We start from the raw sequence: 23,313 nt of genomic DNA, 5'->3' as shown, positions 1-23,313 counted from the left end.
TTGTAATTGATTTGTTATAAAAAAAATTTGAAAAACGGTTGACTCTGCGGGAAAACCCCAAAACTTCCCACTCTTTTTGAGCTCAGGGAGCTGAGTCTAGATTTTCTGTAAAATTTCTTAGACGTCGATTTTGATCAAAATCAAGGCGTCCGATGGATCCATATGAAGGACTTGGGGATATCAAGCAAATCTTTTGGAAAAACGCTAGTACACAAGCGATTAAATAAAAATTTTTTTTTCGAGCTCAAAACACTGCTAGACATGACAAAACATACATTTCACTAAAAAAAAATAGTTTTTTCCGATGATATCTTTGGAACGAATCAATCGATCGATCAAATTCACAACTTATTAATCCCGACTCAATATTTCTAAACTTACAGGATCAGAATCTAAAAACCTAAGGATTAGAAATTCTTATTAGTTGATTTTTTGGTCATAAAATAAAAAATTTACACCCCGTCGTAAAACTAAAGAAATTGAAGCACTTCTACAATTTCTCCGGAAGTTTCCTAATACTTAAAGTTACTCATTAACTAGCTAAATTATTTTATCATTAAAAATACATAAAAAGTGGGGAGGTGATTGAAATAAAATGAACGATTATTTTTTTCACACATAAATATTTATAATAAAATTATTAAAAATAAGAAAAAAAAATTCTGAGCATTTATATTCTGCAGTCTATTAAATATTAATAAATAATAATATACTTAGAAATATATTTATATATAAATTAATTACTCTAGCCTAACGTAGGCCATACGCGTATCATTACATGTTACTTAAAATATTAAAAACGAACATCATCTTCATCATTTGCCGACACAGGACTTCCAAAAGCACGTTGAGCCGTACGGTCTTTATGAGTAGCGGAGTTGTATCTTCTGTTACTTGTATTGTTCTTCAAACCAACAACCGGAGATGATGATACAAGTGTATGTGATATAGGTGGGAAAGGTGTCGTGGGTGCGACAGAATCCCCAGTATTGGGAGTTGAAAATAATCCTTCAGTCATCGGGCCGCTCAAAATTGAATCCGGTGAGCCGTCTAGCGAATGAGAAAATACTAGTGGACCTAGTGCATCTGTTTTAGATGCTTTTCTTTCTTCTGGTACCGTTGACGTTCTGCGGAATGCTGATCTACGTCCACTGTAACGAATAATTTATCATCACTAATATATATAATAATGGCGTAATCTAATTTTTCTTGGCCCCCTGGTTGAGAAATCCGATTAACTTCAATAAGATTCTATCGGACATTTCTGATTGAATCCCAGTTGAATGAATCAGAAATTTCCGATAAGAATATTATTTTTCGATTGAATTTTATTCAAAATTTTTAAGCAAAATGAATCAGTTAAAATTGGAAAATAATATTTTTATTTCAATATTATTTTTCAAATGGAACCGATTCATTCCGGTTAAACTCAATCGGATCACAATTGAACTCAATTGGAATTCTTGACCAGGGTTATATACTTATGTCCGTTGACGGCCATAAGACAAAACAATATACAGAATGTACAAATCGATAATTATAATTAATGCAATTTTAACCTTAACAATTTTAAATTAAGTATATGAATATATAAATTTATGTCTTTCATCATAATCAACATAATTGCTCACTAAAGACCACAAACCGGGAATTATCAGGGAATTTAATACGACAGGAAAATCATGGAAATGTCAGGGAATTTCGAAAAGTATCCGGGAATTTAATTGCGACTTCGAATTTAAAAATTTTTTAATAATATACCAGCCCGGGATTTTAGAAAAATTGAAAATTTTTAAGTGATTTTCCCCATCAGGTTGTAACTTGAAGAAAATTGTCGTACAAAAAAAAACAAAAAGATAAATTGTAACTTCAAGTGTCTAGCTTTCTTATCCGGTCTTTAAATTTTTTATTATGCACGGGCGGGAGTAATCCTAAGAAAACCATCGAAAAAAAATTTTCAAAATTTTTGCTCGTCTTAAAAACGGTCTACGGGCTTCAATAAATTTTTTTCGATAATTATGATTGACTTTTGATTACTCCGGAATCATGCATAATAAAAAAATTTGAAGATCAGATCAGAAAACTAGACACTTGAAGCTACAATTTGTCTTTTTTGTGTTTGTTGTACGAGCATTTTCCTTCGAGTTACAATCTGGGGAAAATCACTTAAAAATTTACAATTTTTTCAATATCCCTAATTTTTGTGACTAGTGTATTTTTAATTTATTTTAATCATTCAATTTCTTATTAAATATTTTAACTTACATATTTTTAACATCGAGTAATCAAAAGTCCGCCTTCTTAATTTATTTTATTGACTTTTTTTTGGTTTTCCGCATGATTTAATCATCAGATTTAAATATTGACGATGAAAACAAAAACTTTGAATATAAATCTTACGAATAAAATTTCTGAATCAGGGAAAAATGTGAAAAACTTTACTGGAAACTCGAGAAATAGGGAATTTTAAAACCATTTCTTTGTGGCCACTCTATAAACATTCTCTCCTATACCATATTATTAAATTTACAGCTAATCACAATGAGCTAAATATAGAAGTAGAAAGCAATAATAATAACAACAACAATGATTGTCAAAAAAACAATAAAATTGCTCACACTCACTGGCTGATCTCAATAGGTGATACATTTTGCTCCGAAGGATCCATTGGATTCCCGTTATCCCAAGAATTATAACGCCGGTGATTACTTTTATCTCTATATGCTTCCGCAATATTACTAAAACTACCATTAATACGCTTATCTAATTCTTTTAAAACTTTCGAAGGCATCCCATTACTCTGGGGCTTAGATAAATTTCCATTTTTATTAACATCTGTCTCTGGTAAATTTGGATTCGTCCAGACATTAGGTACTCCAGGAAGATCATCATTTTGTAGACTATTAAGCATCTCTGCCGAGTAGGTTGGCCGAGCGGGGATTATTGGAGATCGGCAACAAACTCTACTTAAAAAAATAATAACCAATAGGTGATAAATAAGTAAATTTTAATTTTTAAAGAATAATTAATTATACTAACGTGTTAACATCTTCTAATTTTTTTAATAATCTCTCATTCTCGCGGCAAACGAGCTCTTGATCCCTTATCACTTGTTCCCGCGTTGCATAGAGCTCTGCATTTTCACGTCTCAACGCTTCACTCTCATCAATGTAAGCTCGTAGTAACTGACTAAGTTCTGCTTGCTCAAGCTCTGTTAATTTATCGAGATCAACTTGAGGAGGTGTAGCAGTTCGTCTGTCTTCCCGTGATTGCTGATAATATTTTTGACTGTAAAGTTCATCGGGACTGTGCGCGGCGAGATTAAGTGCCGATTTTAAATGATCATTTTCTAATTGCAGAGCATTATTTTCTCGTTTTAAACTTAATATCAATGCCTCTCTAGGGTCCATTACAATTATGGGCTTTGTGCGAATTTTTTTAGCTCGAGATGCGTATCTTAGAGTATTTAAAGTTTCACTTAAATTTGAACGTGCTGGAGATATGCATGCGATCTAAAATAATTTTATAAATTATTTAAATTCAAATAATTAAAATTTATTTATTTAATTTTATTATTACCATCAATGTCACTCCGTTTCCAGCCAAACTATCAGCTAATAATTTTGTTAATTTACTATCACGATACGGAATATGACCAGTCTTACGTTTACCATCACTCAGTGATGATATGCAGTAGCCTAAATAAATAATTAAATAATTCATTAAAATACTTAAGGGCATTCTCAGACAATACCGCCCACTTTTTAAAAATGTTCAATGACTCAAGATTTGATTAATTCATTAAAATAAAAATTAAAGCATTAATTGAAAAAAGGACAGCTTAGTTACGATTGTCGCCGAGGTAAAGATTTAAAAAGAAATTACAGTTGTCATCAATTAGGAGTTAAACGAAATTTGAAAAGTAAATTTCAGTCAGATCTGCATGTCAATATTACAATTCGAATTTTGTAGATTAAAATTTATTTTACAACCCAAGTAACACAGAGACAACTTTAGAATGTCTTTTAAAAGGACAGGACAAATTTTTTTTTGTCTCAACGTCAAGTTTTCTTAAATAAATAAGACGTACGTTGGTTCTAGGGGTCATAGAAAATTTGACTTCTTTTTCCGGTCTTGAAAAAGTCCTCAATTGACGTCATTCAGATGACACTTAATAATTACTTGCAATTAGCTTTTTGCCGCCGTTTGTGTCAAGTCTTTTAAACAGGTATTTTTTCATAAATTTCAGATTTTTTTGTCAACATTTTGTTGCCTTATCGATAAGTCAAAAAACATCTTCAACATTGATATTTTATTGGCAAAATTGCAACTGTGCTGTCCTTTTTTTTAATTAATGTCATTTTTTTTAATTGATTAATGAAATAAGTCATGACAGTTGGAATTTATTGAATACTTTTCAAAACTGGGAGACACTGTCTGAGAATGTCTTTAACTCCTAATTGATGACAACTGTAAATAATTTTTTTTTAAATCTACATTTCGGTGAAATTGTAATTACGTTGTCTTTTTTTAAATTAATTCTTTAACTTGTTTTCAATTAACTGACAAAATTTCAATATAGTTACGGCAATTAGTCATTGAATATATTTAAAAAGTAGGAGGTATGGTCTGAGAATGCCCTTAATAATTTTTTATCGATAAATATTTAAAAATATATTGCTTTTTACCTAAAACCATAAGGCTTTTATTAATATTATTAGCTTCTTCGAGTGTTTTGCCTTCACTCTGTGTCTTCTTAGTCATTTCGCTGCCAGCTAAATCAACAAAATTTATTTTTCCTTGCTTTGAAATAAACACACCATTCTCCATTTGCTGTTCGGATCTAATGTGAACCGTAAGAATGGTATGACTTCTACTAGAGTGTTCGTTCATATTGTGCGTACCGACTGCTCTATTTTTCATACCTATTTAAATTTGTCATATTATTATTTATAATAATAATTATAGTATAATAAATTAATATAATACCTTCTTCAAGAACACCTATTAAATCATCAAGGTCTTCGCATTCGACAGTAAATAAATTTTCAACAAAAAAACCTCTCGTCTTTTTACTCCATCTTACTGCTAATGATTTTCTTGAATTTCCAGGATTAAGAAGGTCTATTATTTTTTCATTATATATTTCAAGAAAGGAAGCCTTGATAATAAAATTAAAATCACTTCGTTCTTGTAAAATTTTAAATAAATATACAAATGAACGGAATATTAATCCATGTTCTGCTGAATAATGATTCATATTTTCAAACTAAAATAAATATTAATAATTCAATTATTTAACTATTTTCTGTCGACCCAAGTCGAAATCTCAGGTATACTTTGAATCTAAATAAGCATTGAAAACCTAAATTCGACTATTTAGAACCTAATAATTGTAAAAGTTTGAAATGAAACGAACTTAGACTTACAAAGGAACTTACATGGAAAAAACAGAATATTAAAAATTAATAAATAATAGTAAAAAGTGGAATCTGTTATCAACAATTAATACTATTATGTGCTCAATGCAAAGTAGGTTACTAATTTTTGTAGATTCCTAAAAACTACTATCAATTATTTCAAAAAGTAAGTAAATATTATTGCTTTTAGGTATAATATGTGACTAATTAGTGAACGTTTATTAATTTATTGCATAATCTATTAAAAAGTAATGATTGGTCAAATTAAGAATTGGTATCTTAGATACTGAGTTTTCCAGCCGAAAATGTCAAAAGTTACAAACTTTTATTTTATAAATTCGATATCACTGATCAATTATTAGCTTAAAATATCAATTATTCATCATTATAAATTAATTTACAATATACATAAATCGAATATGTGGTAAATAGTAAAATGAAAAATTAGTATACTAGATACTGATTTTTCGCTCATAAAAATACCGAAAATTTTTAACTCTTATTTTATAAATTCTATCCCACTAACTAATAATTAATATAAAATGTTATTTATTCGTTATTATAAATTAATTTATTATTGCATATATCGAATAAGTGGTAAATAATAAAATGAAAAATTCGTATACTAGATCTTTATATATTAATATGTACGTTTACTAATTTTTCGGTTCCTCATTTTTAAAATTTTTCTATGTTTATTTGAATAGTAATAACTGTAGATACCAATTAATCGATTCTTTTTCATATTAATTTTAATATACGAAATTACAAATTTTGCTCTTCAAAGTGTGTCAAATTTTATTATAAATAATAGCCATTTTGTAATATATATAATAATCCTAGTTTGATATTAGTGTCGAATATACTAATTTCAAGTCAAAAATAAACTAAAAACTATTAAAATTTTGAGCATCATTTTTTTCCGTGCATGAATTAGACCTACAAAGACATATATCGTGAAACGAACGAGCTCAGAATTTTTTGAATCGACTCTCTGTTCATCCTAGGCTGCTTCTAGGTGCTATTCCACTCCCAGGTGTCATTAATGTCCTGATAAAATCGCTGGATCACGTGCAGCAATTTTTTACTAGTCATAGGATTTTTTAAAATTGACCCTCTGTTAGTCTCAGGCTGCGTGTGGGACCCAACCCACCCTTGGGTGTCATTATCCCACTGGAGAGATGACAAGATCAATTGTATCAATTCTCCAGAAGTCCACAAATTTATCAATTTTACCTTTTCGTAGTATTTCTTGCAAGTCCTCTCTTCTGTTAAGTCTGGTTACGTTCGTTTTATGATTTATGTCTCTGTAGGTCTAATTAAAGCCTTTGTAAGTCTAAGTTGGTCCATTTCAAGCCTTTACAATTGTGTCCTAAAAAGTCTAATCTCGGTTTTCAATGCTCATTTAGATTAAAAGTATGCCTTAGGTTTTGACTCGGGAAATAAATATATAAATATATATAATTAATTACCAGACCAGGTGGACCAGTAAGTGTATGAGTTTTGCCACTACCAGTTTGTCCGTAACAAAAAACCGTACAACTAAACCCTTCAATCGTCATATCAATTAATTTTTTAATACCCGAATACTGTAAAATATCTTCTTGACTTGCCGCTGGTTCAAACACGACATTGTAAGAAAACAATTTCGTTTTTTTGTCCGTAGTGTTGGGCAAAGTATCGCATTCAATTTGTCCATCACCGGGAAAATTGACTGAAAATTTTTCACCCGCTTTTATTTCTTTATTATTCAAAGGTCTTACTCTCACGACTACATTGATGTTATCTTCTGGTAAAAGGTGTTTCGAGGCAATAACTTTTTTATCTCCATCAGCGAGTCTTTCAATGCTCCCTGATCTGCAAGTCAAGTGAAAACAATTTAATATTTTTAAGTTTTATTATTTATTTTAATTAAAAATCTTATTTTATTATTTAGCTACAAAGAAATAGATGGACAAAAGAATACACGTGAGTTGAAGATTGCTCAAGCCATTGACCGTTATTCAAAGACATCGTTTCATATATACATGTATACATATATACATATATATAAATATAAATACTACAATAAAAAAATTTATTTAAATCGATAAATAACATATGTGTCCTTCATATATATCTCATTTTACTTAATGTCATCAATTCTATTATTGCTTTATCATTATTATCTATTTACTAAGTAATACTATACACAGTAAAAAATTAGCAGAGTAAATTCGGAATGAAATTCACTACCAAGGGGAGTTTAATTTAATATTGTAACTCCGAGTCGGTTAATGTGAATTTAAATAAAATCCAGTTTGCTCCTAAGTTACTCCGCGGGAAATTCAAAATCGCGATTTACTCCGTATAATCTTTTCTAAAACTCCGGAACTCTAAATGATGGAATAAATCGGGAACAAATGGCTGTATTTATTAAGTACCTTTGAAGTAAAATTAACTCCGAATGAGAGTGAATGCAGATTTAAATAAAATCCAGATGACTCCAAATCACTCATCTGAAAAAACAAAATCCCGATTTACTCCGTAGGATTTTTTCTGACTCCAGAACTCCGAGTGACGAATTCGGAGCGGATGACTTTGAGTTCATTTAATGCTTCTGGAGTAAAATTTATTCCCAAGGGGAGTTTATTATAATTTTTAAACTCCAGTTCGAAGTGAAATTAACTCCTAAAGGAAGTTAATTTTAATATTCTGAGTGACGGAGTGAATTCGAATTGAATTAAAATCCATAATCACTCGGAATTAACTCCCAATTTCTTACAGTCTATTATATATAAAATTTTAATTTTTATTTAAAGCTTACACTCAAAGCTTAACTACTTAACGTTGAGTAAAAAAATTACAAAGTTATTTTAAGAGACCAGTTTCAAGTTATTTTAACTCACGCTATATTACTATCTAAACTTCTATATTAATAAAACTACTCAATTACATAGTATATTTGATGCTAGCATTAAATAAATATTACTGAGCACCCGATACTTAATTTAATAATTAATTAATAATTGCGCACGCAAGCTAGAGTACATAAATTGATATTGTGTAATGAACGTGATAATTACTATAAATTTTTACTGCTCCTGTTATTGTTATTGTTGTTAAATAAATTATTTAAAGAGTATAATTTATTATTAATTCAAATTTTATATAACTTGGGTTGGTAGTATTTGAAAATTATTTTAAATATTTATATTTAAACCCAACTCACGAAAAGTCTATTGACATCAGGAAGAGGTAGAAATAAAAGAAGAAAATAATCGCGTGCATTTACTTATTGATGACTTCTTAAGTCTTGTAATCTACCGATCGACCTTCATTAATTATTTATTCTACTCGAATGATTGACAAACAATATCGACAATTGTTACTTTTTTTTTATCGAACTTCCTCTTTGTAAATATTTTTTTGCTAAATAAATTTGATAAAAATTATTTACTAAAGTAATATATATATATATATATATATAATCCTGAAGTTAGCAGACAGTTAATAATTTTCGAATTTTTTTTTCAACAGTTTAATTTGAAAAATAAATAAAAACAAAAATATGCACATGTAGAAAATTTAAAAAACTGTAGGTGCAATTTTTTCCAATATTTTTTTTTTATAATTTATCGTTTTTAAAAAAATTCAAAAATTATTAGACGTCGGCATACATTTTTTTTTTTCTAGTTTCTATACGTGGAATTTTTTTCACACCGATTTAACACCAGTATTTTCACACCACCTACACCGGTGTTATTTTATTTTAACATCGCGTGATGTTAAATTGAGTCCATTTTTAACACCGCTCTTTTTACAGTGCATAATTTTTTTTCTACCACTGTAATTATTTTAAATTTTGCTAAATAAATTTAACCCTGCGTGTGTATACTGGGTCTTTGACAAAAAAGTAAATTTTTAAAAAAATTACGTTTTTCCAATTCTTAAATTTTTATTAACAATTTTAAACTTTTGATTTCGGCAACATCTGGGCCATAAATTAGATACTTCAAAACCTGAACCAGAATTTTTTTTAGATTTTTTGAAAAACTAGAAATTTAAAAAACTTGACTATTTCCTAAAAGACCCAGTGCATATACCGTATCTCGAAAAATGTATATTATACACAGGAAGGGTTGATAAAAATTATTTATTAAAGTAATATAAATTTTTTTTTCTATCTCTCTGTAATTTTTTAATTTTTTTGCTAAATAAATGTAATAAAAATTATTTATTACAGCAAAATATTTTTTTTCTATATTTATCTAGAAAATATATATATATATATTTTTTTTTCTATCTCGTGAGGCAACTGACAGGTGTGACGTTTAATACAACTGCTTATCTAAATATTAGTATAAGCTTGTTTTAGTTCGATACAAAGATAATGCACGTGACCGTTACCGGACATTAAGTCATAAAATCGTTAATAATATTTTAAATTAACCTTTTAATTTTTTAACTCTATTCGTAACATTTATAATTTTTAATAAAATGGATCTGATTGTAATCTCAAATTTTTCAAAATCGTTAACGGACCTTATGGTGTCATGACTATTTTATGTATACTATATGAAGGGATATTTTTAACATCAATTAATCAATTTGAATAATTATAGTATCAATCAAACAGTTAATCAAGACTTGAATCATATAAAATATTAAAATAAATTGATTAAGTAATTTTTAAATAATTAATAAATGAAAATCAATAAAGTTTGTGCTGCATCATAAGTCGATTGTCGCAGTTTTTAAAAATAAATTATCATAGCCAACTTAATTATAATTATCTTATCGTCTGCTAGCTATTAAAAAAAATTTACAAAACCTCGAAATGCTATCTCTATCTAGTCCCGTATGAGGTAAATAAAAAAAAAGTGAAAATAAACGATAGTAAAAAAAAAATTCTCAGTAAAAACCCGCATTTAATTTTTTTTCTTGTGTCAACGATAATCAACGATCGTCAACGTCGAACGACGTCCGACGTTTGTATGTGGACGTTAGAGACGGAGATTGTTAAACACGTGTGATTATTATCGCAAATTTATACAGTCACGCTGTACGGCGTTTTCATGTTACTCATCAGCAATACTCGATTGTAAAGTTAATAATTGCTTATAATAATAATTGATTATCTTAACAATCGGATGTTACACTTTAAAAAATTTGCTGAATCGATCCGGAGTAAATAAGGAGTATAAATTATAGTGTATTCATTTAATCCCCTTGGAGTAAAATTAACTCCGAGGGGGAGTTTTTTTGAATATTAAAACTCTGGTCCGGAGTAAAATTAGCTCCGAAGGAGAGTTTATTTGAATATTTAAACTACAGCCCGGAGCAAAATAAATCCAAAGGGGAGTTGCTTGAAATTAAAATTACAGTCTGGAGTAATAATTACTCCGAAGAGGAGTTTGTTTAAATATTAAAACTCGGGTTTGGAGTAAAATTAACTCCAGGGAAATTTATTTGAATATTAAAATTACAGTCCGGAGTAAAATTTACTCCACAGAAAAGTTTAGTTGAATATTAAAACTTTGGTTTGGAGTAAAATTAACTCCGGGGATATTTATTTGAAAATTAAAATTACAGTCCGGAGTAAAATTTACTCCACAGAAAAGTTTACTTGAATATTAAAACTTCGATATGGAGTAAAATTAACTCCGGGGATATTTATTTGAATATTAAAATTCCGATTTGGAGTAAAATTAACTCCGAAAGAACATTTATTTAAAAATTAAAATTACAGTCTGGAGTAATATTTACTCCAAAGGAGAATTTATTTGAGTATTAAAGTTCCGAAGTTCCTCCGCTGGGAAAAAAAATTCCTTATTTACTCCACACTCTAAAAAATCTGGAGTTAATTTAGTGTGATTACGGATTTTATATTCGAATTTACTCCGTCACTTGGAGTGTCATAGTTTTTACAAAAAACTACTCCGCATACAAAGTAAATAAGAAGTTCCTCTTTTCAGTGGAACGATCAGGATTTTATTTAAATTCGGATTTACTCCGATTCAGAGTTTTAATATTAAAATAAACTCCTCGCTGATTAAATAAATATTCATTCGCTCCGAATTTACTCCAGATTTACTCCGTAAATTTTTTACAGTACATATGCGGAGTCATTTTTTTTAACTCCGAAACTCCAAGTCACGAAGTGAGTTCGGATTTAAATAAAATCCATAATTACTCCGAATTCACTCCCAATTTTTTACAGAGTTTTATTTAAAATCCATATTACAATAATAATAATAATAATCGCAACAACAACAATAATAATAATAATGAAGTTTAAAATAAAGTTTAAAAGGAAGTATAAATGCGAAGTACTTTGTGTACATTTATCATTTCAAGTTTAAATATCTAATAATGCATTAGTATACGTCACAACATATGTATATATATATATATAGAGAGAGATAGTAATTTTTTTGATGTAAGCTTTACACATATTAGTTCATCGTTTAACATATGTTTGTCAGTCATATATATATATATAAAAATAATATAAGTATTTCGATATCGATCGTTACGTAGACACGAACATACAAGGTCTTACAAATAGGGATCGATATTTGAAACATATAATAAAATACAACTACACCCCCGTGACATTATCCTATCTCTTTTATTTATTTCTCCGTCTATCTAAGCCTTTAAAATCGCCGCGGATCTCCAGAACCCCGCTTCAAACTATACAGTAATTGCACAAGAATTTTTTCCAAGTAAATATTATTAAAAAAAAAATATACATGAACATTAAACTCTGCTCATGATGACAACGTTTGATCTGTGTCCTAGATCTCAATGTAGACAATTGTACTTTACTTTTTTTATTCTACAAGTCAATAACTCCAACGATTACACGGGCGATAAAAAAAAGTCCGCGCATTTAAAATAAATCTTATCAGTTTATTTCGCCATTATTTTATTTAAATTATTAATTCAAAATTTATTAATCACTAACTCTGATTTCCGTAGACCCAATGATCTGATTGATTTTTTTGACCCAACAGAAGAAGCTTTTGCCGGACTGCTGCCTCGTGATCCATCAGATCTGGTACCAGGACTAATACCACGTGATCTACGCACTGGTTCTTTCGTCGTAGGCGATGGATTTTTTAATTGACGAGTTGGAGATGCGTTTAATTGATGCTGATTGTTGCTAATGCGATTACCGCGGCGTTGCGGCGATGGACTTTTTAGCAGCACCATCCGTCACTTTATTTCCAGCACTAATAAGTATAATTAAATTTAAATAATTACCAAAAATTACATACATTAATTCTACTTACTGTATCAACTAAAATTTATATTAAACCATCAGGTGCGAAAAAAAAAATATATAAGAGTTAAATAAGTGGACGCGCACATCAGACTGTCACAAGAGTACTGTAGGTGTTGGGAACTTGCTGACCACTACCCGCCAGGGATACTAGGGGTTGAGTTGGTTCGGTGGACTTGACCCTCGTATACTTTTACCCTCTCCATCCTTGACTCACTGGGTTCTAGGTAAAACAAAACAGATATATTTGTAGATAATCAGCTAGTTGTATTCAGTAGATTGCAGACAGATTGATAGACATTCAATGCTAATTATTTATGCCACTAAATGCATAAGTACCCAGTAAACTATTTACGTGACTCATCCTATCATGAAATCATGGAATCTATTATATAGTCCCAAGTACGAGTGCAATCAGAGTTTCTAATTAATGCTAAATGAAAGTGAAAACCCGAAAGGGATAATGGGGGATCTCTAAATGGTACCGCTCTGTTTTGATGTTACTCCTTCTTAAAACTTTTTCTCTGTGAATCCTCTTCTTTATTGTTAATACTGAGTCCAAGTACATATACAAGTGTGTATGGTGTGTATGGACATAGTTAAGTATGGTAAGCTGTTACAGTAGGATAGAATGTGTAAGATGAGTGGGGAAACGTTTGGTTCCTTCATGGTCGTCTCAATATCCCGTGCGTTAGTTACACATCGGCAACGTGCTCTTGCACACTTCACCATTTAAACAAACCGCACCGTCTACCATATACTTTTACTGTTATAGTTGTAGTTACTCGTGTTAATTATCATAACTAGCTTAGTTTTGTTGAAGTTAACAGTTTTAGACCTTTCTCCAAGACCGGAATCTCTATTGCTGACCGGTCACGCGGGTCGCGGACCTCATTACTTACTCTAACAACTTGTTAACTAGTTTCTCAGTTTAATTTTTAAATAAAGACCTAGCAAGCATATAAATAAATATATAAATATATGACATTTAGTAAAGAGTTTTGACAACTGGAACCGTCTTCATTTTTTATGTCTATGATTTATTGTAAGTAGAAAGTAAAGTGCAATTTATAATGGAATACTATTTAGTTTAAGTATAAATGTATATATATATGTATGTAATATGAGATTGAGTAGATCGAATGATTTTAATTGATGCATCGGGTACATCTGGAGAGTTGAGTGAGTCACGGTATGATTTCTACATCTTGATCTTGTAGCTTTTGATTTATACGGCTGAAAACATTTAAACTAATAATATATATATATATATATGATTCTTATTGTTAACAGTGATATTATTATTGTTTTCAAACGTTATAATATTTTTTTACCTTGAAAGATAACGATGTTACGTTTTATTACCAATAGAAGACGATAACGAGTTATCAGTAATCGAATTTTCACATGTTTAATTTAAAATTACAACATAAAGATACTAGATGACTCATAAGACCTCGTGGTATTTTTTACTTTATTTTATTTATTCTTTTATGTGTTTTATTTTTTTATTTTCGGTATAAAAATCCCTTGTGTAAAGTTGAAGGCTTCGTAAAGTATTTTTGTACGTGATGCCGTTGTACTCTACTCCAATAATATAAATGTATATATATATATATATATATATATATATATATATATATATATATATATATACATGAGCAACAGTAGTTGCTCAATTTTGTATAATCTGTAACCAATAAAAAATAAATATATATAGAGAAAATTGTTGGATCATTAAATTTACTGGCAATTCAAAAGAATCATGAGAGCAGAGAATCACTGGATAAGTTTTTAAAAATATGAGGATAAAGTTTTTAAATTTTACGTTTATGATCCTTGTTCTGAGAATTTTTTACAAGTTATTGCTGTAAATCGTCAAGAAATACAAATCGGAATTACGAAAGTTTATTTCAAGTTTTAAAAAAAAAAATTTATTGGGCATTTAATTAAAATTTATTTAAAAAAAGCAATTAAAGGCCAAAGATTGATAGAAGGTAAAAAAATAAGCGAATGTGTCGTGTCTAGATGAAAAAAACCGGTTAAGGCATAAGTATTTTTTATGGTAGAATGACCTTGATACCTTAAAACTAGCGGTTTGGGTCTTGTCTACTTATTTATACAAGTTCATGGTACATAAAATCTTAAAATGTCTAGTGTCTAGTGTTATGTCTAATGTCTTTCTCAGCTTATTTTAAAAAAGATATAAGTAGGTACATAAATACTCGTCGTAAAAGAATAAAAAAAAAACAGTAGTACTTCCGATCCGTATAAATTTTTTTTGTTCTATTATTAAACACTCGATTTGCTTAAGAACTCATCATAAAGTCCAAAAGGATAAATATAATGAAATAAAGAAATATTATGAGAATACATTTACTGAGGAAAAATGAAATAGTGATAAAAAGATGTGAAAGTTAATCGACTATGAGCGAATAATCAGGGAATTAAATTTTTCTCAGGCTCCAGTAGTTGAATAATAATAATAATAATAATAATAATAATAGCAATAATATAAGGCTTTCCAGACAGTCTTTTATAGAAACCGGAAATGCCTTTACTTAAATACAATGAAACAATATACAATACAATAGTACGACTCTTTTTCCGTTACCTCTCCAGCTTCTAAAACGATAATTATGTCCTTTAATTATTTATATTTAATAATACACAGAAATATTAAAGTCTATTGAACAAATTTATATTTCTTTTTCTGTTTAAATTTTTGATTTACTCGAAAAAAAAAAAAAAAAAAAAAAAAAAAAAAGTATTATAGGAAAGAGGTTTAAAAGAGTCATTAGTGTCTCATTAAAATGCCTGTCACGCCCAAATGGTTGACTTTAGAAAAAAATTTTCGAAATGTATTTTGTAGAAAATTTTATTGTCTATGAAAAAGGTCTCTGGTAGAATCAGCTTATGAATGTTTGTTCAAAAGTTATGAGTGTTTGAAGTTTTGAAGAGGAAAAAATAATATATTTTTCTAAACATCAAGTTTTGAACGCTTATAATTTTTGAATTATTGGTTCTACGGTAATTTTGCTTAGTATATTTTTTGTAGCAGATAAAATTTCCTACAAAATTCTTCCTAACAATTTTTTTCTCAAGTTAATAGTTTGGACGTTGAACGCAGATTTAAATAACTTTTTGGTGATTTTGAAAGTCTAATAATTTCAAAATTTTAATTACTGATATTTCATATCAATTAAAATTCCTTACATATTACCTGTGTAAAGAAAATTGTTGAAAAGGCTTTGACTATTCTAAGCTTTAAAATATGACATGACAAACTTTTTTTGACCGTTTTCCAAATTTGAAAATTCGAGGGAAAAAACAATCGACTTAAGAGAAAAGAGGTCTGAGATACAAAAAAAAAGAGCATATTTTTGTGATTTTTTTTTTTTTCAGAGTAAATTTATTATTAAAATTCTCAAAATTTATGACACTATTAAGCATCATTCCAAGAATATTCTCCTAAATTTTCATAAAAAAATATTAAAAAATAAGCCAGTGGTAGTGGGGAGAGACGAGTCACCTTAAAAAAAAGTTTCCACGCCGTAGGCAGGATAATTCATGACTGCTTCATTTGAAATAAAAAAACCAAAAAGATTTCTTTTGTACATAAGTTTATCTTAAATTTGAAGAAGGAATTTTTGAAATAAAAAATCTGAGTTTTTTGATTGTACCTTTACAACAAATTAAAAAATACATATTTTATTTACTGCTTCATTTTATTTCTTTGTATTTTTAGAAGTTCAAAAATAGTTTTAAAAAATTTGTCATTATATCTCATTTTGAAATTTAGGAAAAACGCTTTTTCACGATTTTTTTAACATGGGTATTTAAAATTTTTTATCAAAATAAAACTTTATTGCCGCTTACTTATTTTTGTATTGATCATTACCCAAAAATAATTCAATAACTTCTATACAAAAATAAAAAAATACCATAAATAATTTTTATTTATCATAATTTATCGGTCAATCATAAATCATTACGTTATTTAAATCAGTTCCACAGATTTCAACGACTTATTCCATACATATGCATGAAATTGATCCGTTAAATAATTTATTACATTTTAATTATTTGATATCTCAATATCTAATTATTACATTCGTAAAATCAACTTAACACGTTCTAAAATAAAATAAAAAAATGATAACAATACAAATTTATCCACATATATTTGTATACATACACACATCTATATATGCAATACACATATAAATATAGCTGTACACTGACAATACACTAGTAGTTTATATTGAGAACAATTTAAAGAATATAATAAAAGGCATAAAAAAACAATCAAGATAATTTAATCTTATCTTTAAACACTTACTGCGATACCAGATTCGATTCATTTAGACATCAAGTATCAACGTGTTACTATCCAATTTTTTTTTTTTTACATCTGTTACAATTTATTACTATTCGTTTTTTATTAATAAAAATTTATTTTATTACTATTTACATTTTGTTATGACGGATATGCGGTGAGTGATTAAAAATAATTGATAACGAATTTTAAATATTTTTAATAGACTTTAATTTGTGTTCTTTAGATTTAAACTTTTATTCTTAAACTCATAAATAATATTTACTTATTTATTTATTTATTTATTTATTGATTAGAGAGATTAATTATTTATAATTATTGATTTATATTTACCTAGGAATTAAAATTTAAGTAATTTTTTTTTTAAATTATATCTCATAAAACTTAATCAGTTTATCTTGATCGCAAGGCTGGACTTTTATTTTTAAATTATTTATTTTTATTAACTTTCATTTTAATTAATTCATTTTTTTTTTTTTTCATATTTCTTTAATAGAGAAGAAAAAGATTATTTAGAAAAACCATCTCTGCCAACTTATGGTGGCAGTATGGAACGAGATCTTCACCAACGAGATCGAGTTGGTGTCCAGGATTTCGTACTCCTTGAAGATTTTCAAAATGAACAAGCATTTATTGACAATTTAAGAAAAAGATTTCGTGAAAACTTAATCTACGTATGTATAAAAAAAAATATATATATAGAAAAAAATTACTGTGATACAAAAAAAAAAAAAAAACAATTAAAGTTTGGTGACAACTCACCTAAATGATTAATAACTAAAATTAAATAAAAAAAAAATTTATATTGATAAGAATTTAAACGCTTAGTTGAAACTTATTAAATTTAATTTTAAAATCAAGGTCATTCATTTTAATTGTCATATTTTTTTAAAGACATATATAGGCCAAGTATTGGTATCAGTAAATCCGTACAAATGGTTACCGATATACGATACGAGTACAATTGAATATTACGAGAGGAGAAATTTTTTTGAAGCCCCACCTCACATGTAAGTAAAATTCAAAAATTACAATAATAATGTTGATGGTTAATAAAAATAAATAATTTTTCTTCTGTAAAAAGAGAAAATATCAATACTTTCAAGGCATTAAATCGCTTGTACTTTTATTATTTATATTTATTTATATACTTATAGATTTGCATTAGCTGACACAGCGTATCGTGCGTTAACGAAAGAAAATCGCGATCAATGTATTTTGATATCAGGAGAATCCGGTTCTGGTAAAACCGAAGCATCTAAGAAAGTACTAGAGTTTATTGCCGCAGCAACTGGTCATAAAAAAAAAGTTGAAGCTGTCAATGTTAAATTGATTGGTAGTAATCCAGTACTTGAAGCATTCGGTAACGCCAAAACTAATAGAAATGATAATTCATCACGATTTGGAAAATATATGGATATACAATTTGATTTCCACGTGAGTATATTATTTATTTATCAGGAGTGTGCAAATATTGTAGTTTAAATTTATTAACTATTTGTATCGAATCGAATCGAATTGAAATCCGCTTTTTTTCGTACAAGTTTTTGAATTATTCGTAATTTTTCAAATAATTCAAAACTCCGAATTATTCGTAAATTCTCAAACTATTGGTAAATTTACAAATAACTCCAAAATTTTCTTTTTTACAACTTAAAATTCCAATAGTTTTTCAATCAATTCAAATTTTTGTCAGGATAAATAGACACGAATTTACGAAAAAATTAAATTTTGTTCCTATGACAACTAAGCCCTCTATTAAATAAAAATCAAATACTTGAAAGCTGATCATAATTTTATCTATTCGAATTGATCAATTTGAAAAGTTACAAAAATTCAAAAACTTTTGAATGATTCTAAAATTGGCGGATAATTCAAAAATTCAAATTATTCGATTCCAACCCGATTCGCACACTATCATACATTTATTTATTTAATTACCATTGAGTAAACAATAAAAAATTGATAATTAAATTACAGGGTGATCCAGTAGGTGGAAATATTTTAAATTATTTACTCGAAAAATCCCGAGTAATTCATCAATCTAGTGGCGAACGTAATTTCCATATATTCTATCAACTCCTCGCTGGCGCAAATGACGAAACACTGCGTAAACTATTTCTCAAACGGAATCTTGATACTTATTATTACCTAAGCAACGGTACAAAAGGTACAGTAGATACAATAGACGATGTAGCGCAATACAATCGCGTAATTGAAGCAATGAAGACCGTTGAATTAAATCAGCAAGAGCAAGACGATTTATTTTCAATAGTTGCCTCAGTTTTGCATATGGGTAATGTAGGATTTACCGAAGAAGAAGGTCAGGCTAAAATCCTCAAACCAGCTTCCGTAGAAGCGATAGCTTCTCTAGTAGGCTGCGATGTCCATCAGCTGGCCAAAGCATTCACTCATCGCACAATAAATGCCCAAGGTGATGTTGTTATTTCACCGTTAAATCGCGAGCTGGCAATTTATGCGCGCGATGCCCTCGCAAAAGCTGTGTACGACCGTCTATTTACTTGGCTAGTCGCCCGTCTCAACAAATCTTTGCAATTTAATTCACAAAATTCAAGTGCGCGCACTAACGTCATCGGTATCCTTGATATCTACGGGTTTGAAATTTTTCAAAAAAATAGTTTTGAACAATTCTGCATTAATTATTGCAATGAAAAACTTCAGCAATTATTTATACAACTGACATTGCGCAGTGAGCAAGAAGAATACCAACGCGAGGGTATCACTTGGGAGCACATCGATTACTTTAACAATAAAGTAATTTGTGATTTGATTGAGGAAAAATACAAAGGAATTATTTCACTTATGGACGAAGAATGTCTGCGCCCGGGCGAGCCGACGGACATGAGTTTTTTGGACAAATTGAATTCAAATTTGAGCAGCCATCCCCACTACATAAGTCACCAGAAAGCAGACATTCAGACACAGAAGATAATGGGTCGCGATGAATTCCGTTTAGTTCATTATGCCGGTGACGTCACTTACAACGTTCGCGGTTTTCTTGAAAAAAATAACGACCTATTGTTCCGTGATCTACGCGAGGTGATGTCACATACGACCAATTCAATAACGCGAGCTATTTTTGATGTAAAAGATTTGAAAAGTAAAAAACGTCCTGACACAGCAGTCACACAATTCAAAAACAGTTTAAATAATTTGGTGGATATTCTCATGGGCAAAGAACCTTCTTACATACGATGCATTAAACCAAATGATTTTAAAATCTCAGGACAGTTCAATGACAAGATAGTGTTGCATCAAGTTAAATACTTGGGATTGATGGAAAATTTGCGAGTACGCAGAGCCGGTTTTGCTTACCGACGTCCCTATGATCAGTTTTTGCAACGGTATAAATCACTTTGTCCATCAACGTGGCCTTCTTATCAAGGTACTGCAAAAGAAGGTGTCCAGATACTGGTCTCTCATTTGAATTATGATGAAAACGACTACCAAATGGGCAACACTAAATTGTTCATACGATTTCCGAAAACTCTGTTCGATACTGAAGATGCGTTTCAGCGAAAGAAAAATGACATTGCAGCAATAATCCAAAGTAAATGGAAAGGAAGACAGCAGAGGAGGACGTTCTTGAAGATGCGCAAGGCCGCTATTGTATTAGAAAAGTACGTGAGGAGATGGATCGCTAAGAGGGAAGCAAAAAGAAGACGTCATGCTGTCGATACACTCAGGAAATTTATAAAAGGTTTCATTACGCGCAATGGGCCGCCTAATGAAGTCAATGTTGCCTTCATTGAACTGGCCAAGTCTCAATGGCTAATTAGGCTCTCGAAAAATTTACCGCCGGGTGTATTAAATAATTACTGGCCACCTTGCCCATATGCATGCACTGAGGCTTCTGAACACCTGCGAGGTATGTACAAGAAATGGAAAGCACGCAAGTATCGATTGTCTCTAACACCTGCGGAAAAAGACCACTTTGAGTTGAAAGTACTCGCGGAGAAATTGTTTAAGGACAAAAAAAAATCGTATCTACGAAGTGTGGGCCCAAGATTCTTGGATGAGAGACTGGGTAATGAGTACAGTGCTCTGAAACAGACGGTCGTTGGTAATATTCTGTCGGCTGATGAAAGTATTGAGTATGCGACGCCCGTAGTTAAATATGACCGGCATGGATACAAACCGCGGGAACGTATTTTGATTTTGACTGGCAAGGCTGTTTATATTTTGGACACTACCAAAAGTTATAAACTAAAACATCGTCTTCCTTATGAGTCTATTCAGGAATTAGTTGTTACAGGAGAGTCTGATAATTTATTAATTGTTAGAATTCCTCCGGAACTTAAAAAAGATAAGGTATTGTCTAAACTTAGAAAATTATTTTTAAAAAATTTAATTATTCATATCCGAGATTGTAACAATTGAATTTAAATTTTAAATTAATATTCATTCAGTAAATTTTTTTTTTAAGGGCGATTTAATTCTTGAAGTACCACAAATTATTGAAGCTATTACACGAGCTATTAGTATTACTAATAATCCAAGAATATTAAATATCGTTAATAAAGAAACGTAAGTATTTTTCATTATTTAAATAATTAATAATTAATTATTAGTTTGTTTATTTATTTATTTATTAAATAGAGTCTCACATAAACTAGTCAGTGGTAAAGAAGGTACAATAGAATTTAGAAGAGGTAATACACCTGCAATCACTAAAAATCGACAAAGTGGTCATTTATTAGTGGTAACTATTTTTTAAAATTCTAGAATTATTTATATTTATATTATTAATGTTAAAAATGTTTTAATGCCAAGTTGGTCAAGAGCAATATGTATTAAATTGAAGAATATGAATAGAAGTACATATATATATATTTTATCAAAACTAGTTGTTTTTTCAAAAATAGTATACATCTATTCTTACTGAATAACTTGGTGAAGGTGTGAGTAACTGTTCAAATATTTTATTTTAAATATAGCAGTGAGATTCATCAGTATAGATCAATGTACACTTGTCATAGACTGCTTATTACTAGTATACCACTAAACAGTATCTGGTTATTCAACGTACAACAGTTCTTTAGATGTTTGAAGATCAGTTGATGCGATGATGAAATAGATTATTCGGTAAAAGATTGATACTTTAATAATTTTAACTGAATAGGTAGCAAATTATTCAATAAGAGCAGTAGATGTATACGATTTTTGAAAAGAAAATTAGTCTTGATAAAATAAATACTGTAAAAAATTTACGGAGTGAACGCGAATTAAATCCAGAGTGAGTGCGCAGCGAATGACTGTTTATTGGCAGTGTTACAATTCTACTCAAAGGAAGTAGTTACAGTTTTTCTCAGCCTCAACTAGACTCAGTGATAACTTTACTCAGCTACAACTCTACTCACGTATTTTAGCCTGTTAATAAAATAGCAATTCTTTGTGAATAGAGTTGTAGCTAAGTAAAGTTGTCACTGAGTAAAGTTAAAATTGAGTTAAAAAAACCTGTGAGTTGAGTTCAGGCTGAGTAAAGTTGTGAGTGAGTAAAATTGTAGCTACTTCCCTTGAGTAGAGATGTTGTGAGTACAACCGTAACACTGTCTGTTTATTTATTTAATCGCCTCGAAGTAAAATTTACCCCGTAGCAGAGTACATTTTAATACTAAAACTCCGAATCAGAGTGAATGTGGATTGAAATAAAATTCATACCACTCCAAAATCATTGAAAAGACAAACTCCCGATTTACTCCATATTCAGAGTGATTTTTTTTAAAAAACTCCAAAACTGAGTGACGAAGTGAAGAAGAATTTAAATAAAATCCGTAATCACTCCCAATTTTTTAATGTTAAATTTATTACAAATTGCTTTTGACCAACTTGGAATTGAATAATTTTTTATATTTTACCAATAATTTTTATTAATTTTATAGGTTGCTTCACCATAATAAAAAAAATAAACTTCTAAACATAAAGCTGCCTCAATAATGTGATTGAAATAATAAAAAATAATATATGATGTTTTTTTTTAAGATTGTTTAAATATTTCTACTTCTATAAAATTATTATTATTATTATTATTCTAATGATAAATAAATAAGTATATAAATAAATTAATTAATAAGTTGTTGAAAAATTATACGACGCATTTAAATTATCTATTGACTTAGATATAGTTGTCAATGTATTTATTGTATTTATATTATGTGCCATGAATAAATTTTCATGATTTTTGATTTTTAAATGATCTATGTATTAATGTACAAAGTTTAATAAATTTGACGATTTAATTATCGGATAAAATTGAAAAATTG

General features: G+C 29.1%; 2 protein-coding genes across 5 annotated transcripts; one reads left to right on the top strand and one right to left on the bottom strand.

The window, feature by feature from the left end:
• Nucleotides 1–670: 670 nt before the first annotated feature.
• LOC103575157 (kinesin-like protein KIF12) lies at nucleotides 671–13,249 on the bottom strand. 2 transcript variants are annotated; one of them, XM_053736967.1, is made up of 10 exons: nucleotides 13,030–13,249; nucleotides 12,701–12,913; nucleotides 12,373–12,640; nucleotides 6,893–7,277; nucleotides 4,990–5,269; nucleotides 4,689–4,925; nucleotides 3,580–3,698; nucleotides 3,040–3,512; nucleotides 2,625–2,966; nucleotides 671–1,151 (listed from the first exon to the last, which is right to left on the bottom strand). In XM_053736967.1, exons 3-10 carry the CDS (start codon nucleotides 12,618–12,620, stop codon nucleotides 794–796), a joined length of 2,442 nt encoding a protein of 813 aa, XP_053592942.1. In that variant the 5' UTR covers nucleotides 12,621–12,640; nucleotides 12,701–12,913; nucleotides 13,030–13,249; the 3' UTR covers nucleotides 671–793. The 2 variants fall into 2 exon arrangements, with proteins under 2 accessions (XP_053592942.1, XP_053592943.1); XM_053736968.1 differs by having other exon boundaries at nucleotides 2,625–2,963.
• Nucleotides 13,250–13,406: 157 nt separating this feature from the next.
• On the top strand, nucleotides 13,407–23,219 carry LOC103575158 (unconventional myosin IC). Of its 3 annotated transcripts, none has more exons than XM_008554827.2 (8): nucleotides 13,407–13,735; nucleotides 17,526–17,703; nucleotides 17,924–18,039; nucleotides 18,187–18,466; nucleotides 19,010–21,361; nucleotides 21,477–21,577; nucleotides 21,650–21,752; nucleotides 22,933–23,219. In XM_008554827.2, the coding sequence occupies exons 2-8, from the start codon at nucleotides 17,578–17,580 to the stop codon at nucleotides 22,945–22,947; spliced, it is 3,093 nt and encodes a 1,030-aa protein (XP_008553049.1). In that variant the 5' UTR covers nucleotides 13,407–13,735; nucleotides 17,526–17,577; the 3' UTR covers nucleotides 22,948–23,219. The 3 variants fall into 3 exon arrangements, with proteins under 3 accessions (XP_008553049.1, XP_053592941.1, XP_008553048.1); XM_053736966.1 differs by lacking the exon at nucleotides 13,407–13,735 and adding an exon at nucleotides 14,593–14,687; XM_008554826.2 differs by lacking the exon at nucleotides 13,407–13,735 and adding an exon at nucleotides 17,049–17,186.
• Nucleotides 23,220–23,313: the final 94 nt, after the last annotated feature.

Source organism: Microplitis demolitor, chromosome 2 (assembly GCF_026212275.2).
Source record: "Microplitis demolitor isolate Queensland-Clemson2020A chromosome 2, iyMicDemo2.1a, whole genome shotgun sequence".
Lineage (NCBI taxonomy): Eukaryota > Metazoa > Arthropoda > Insecta > Hymenoptera > Braconidae > Microplitis > Microplitis demolitor.
The sequence above is the reverse complement of the archived record's forward strand: the minus strand, read 5'-3'. Positions and strand labels throughout refer to the sequence as shown.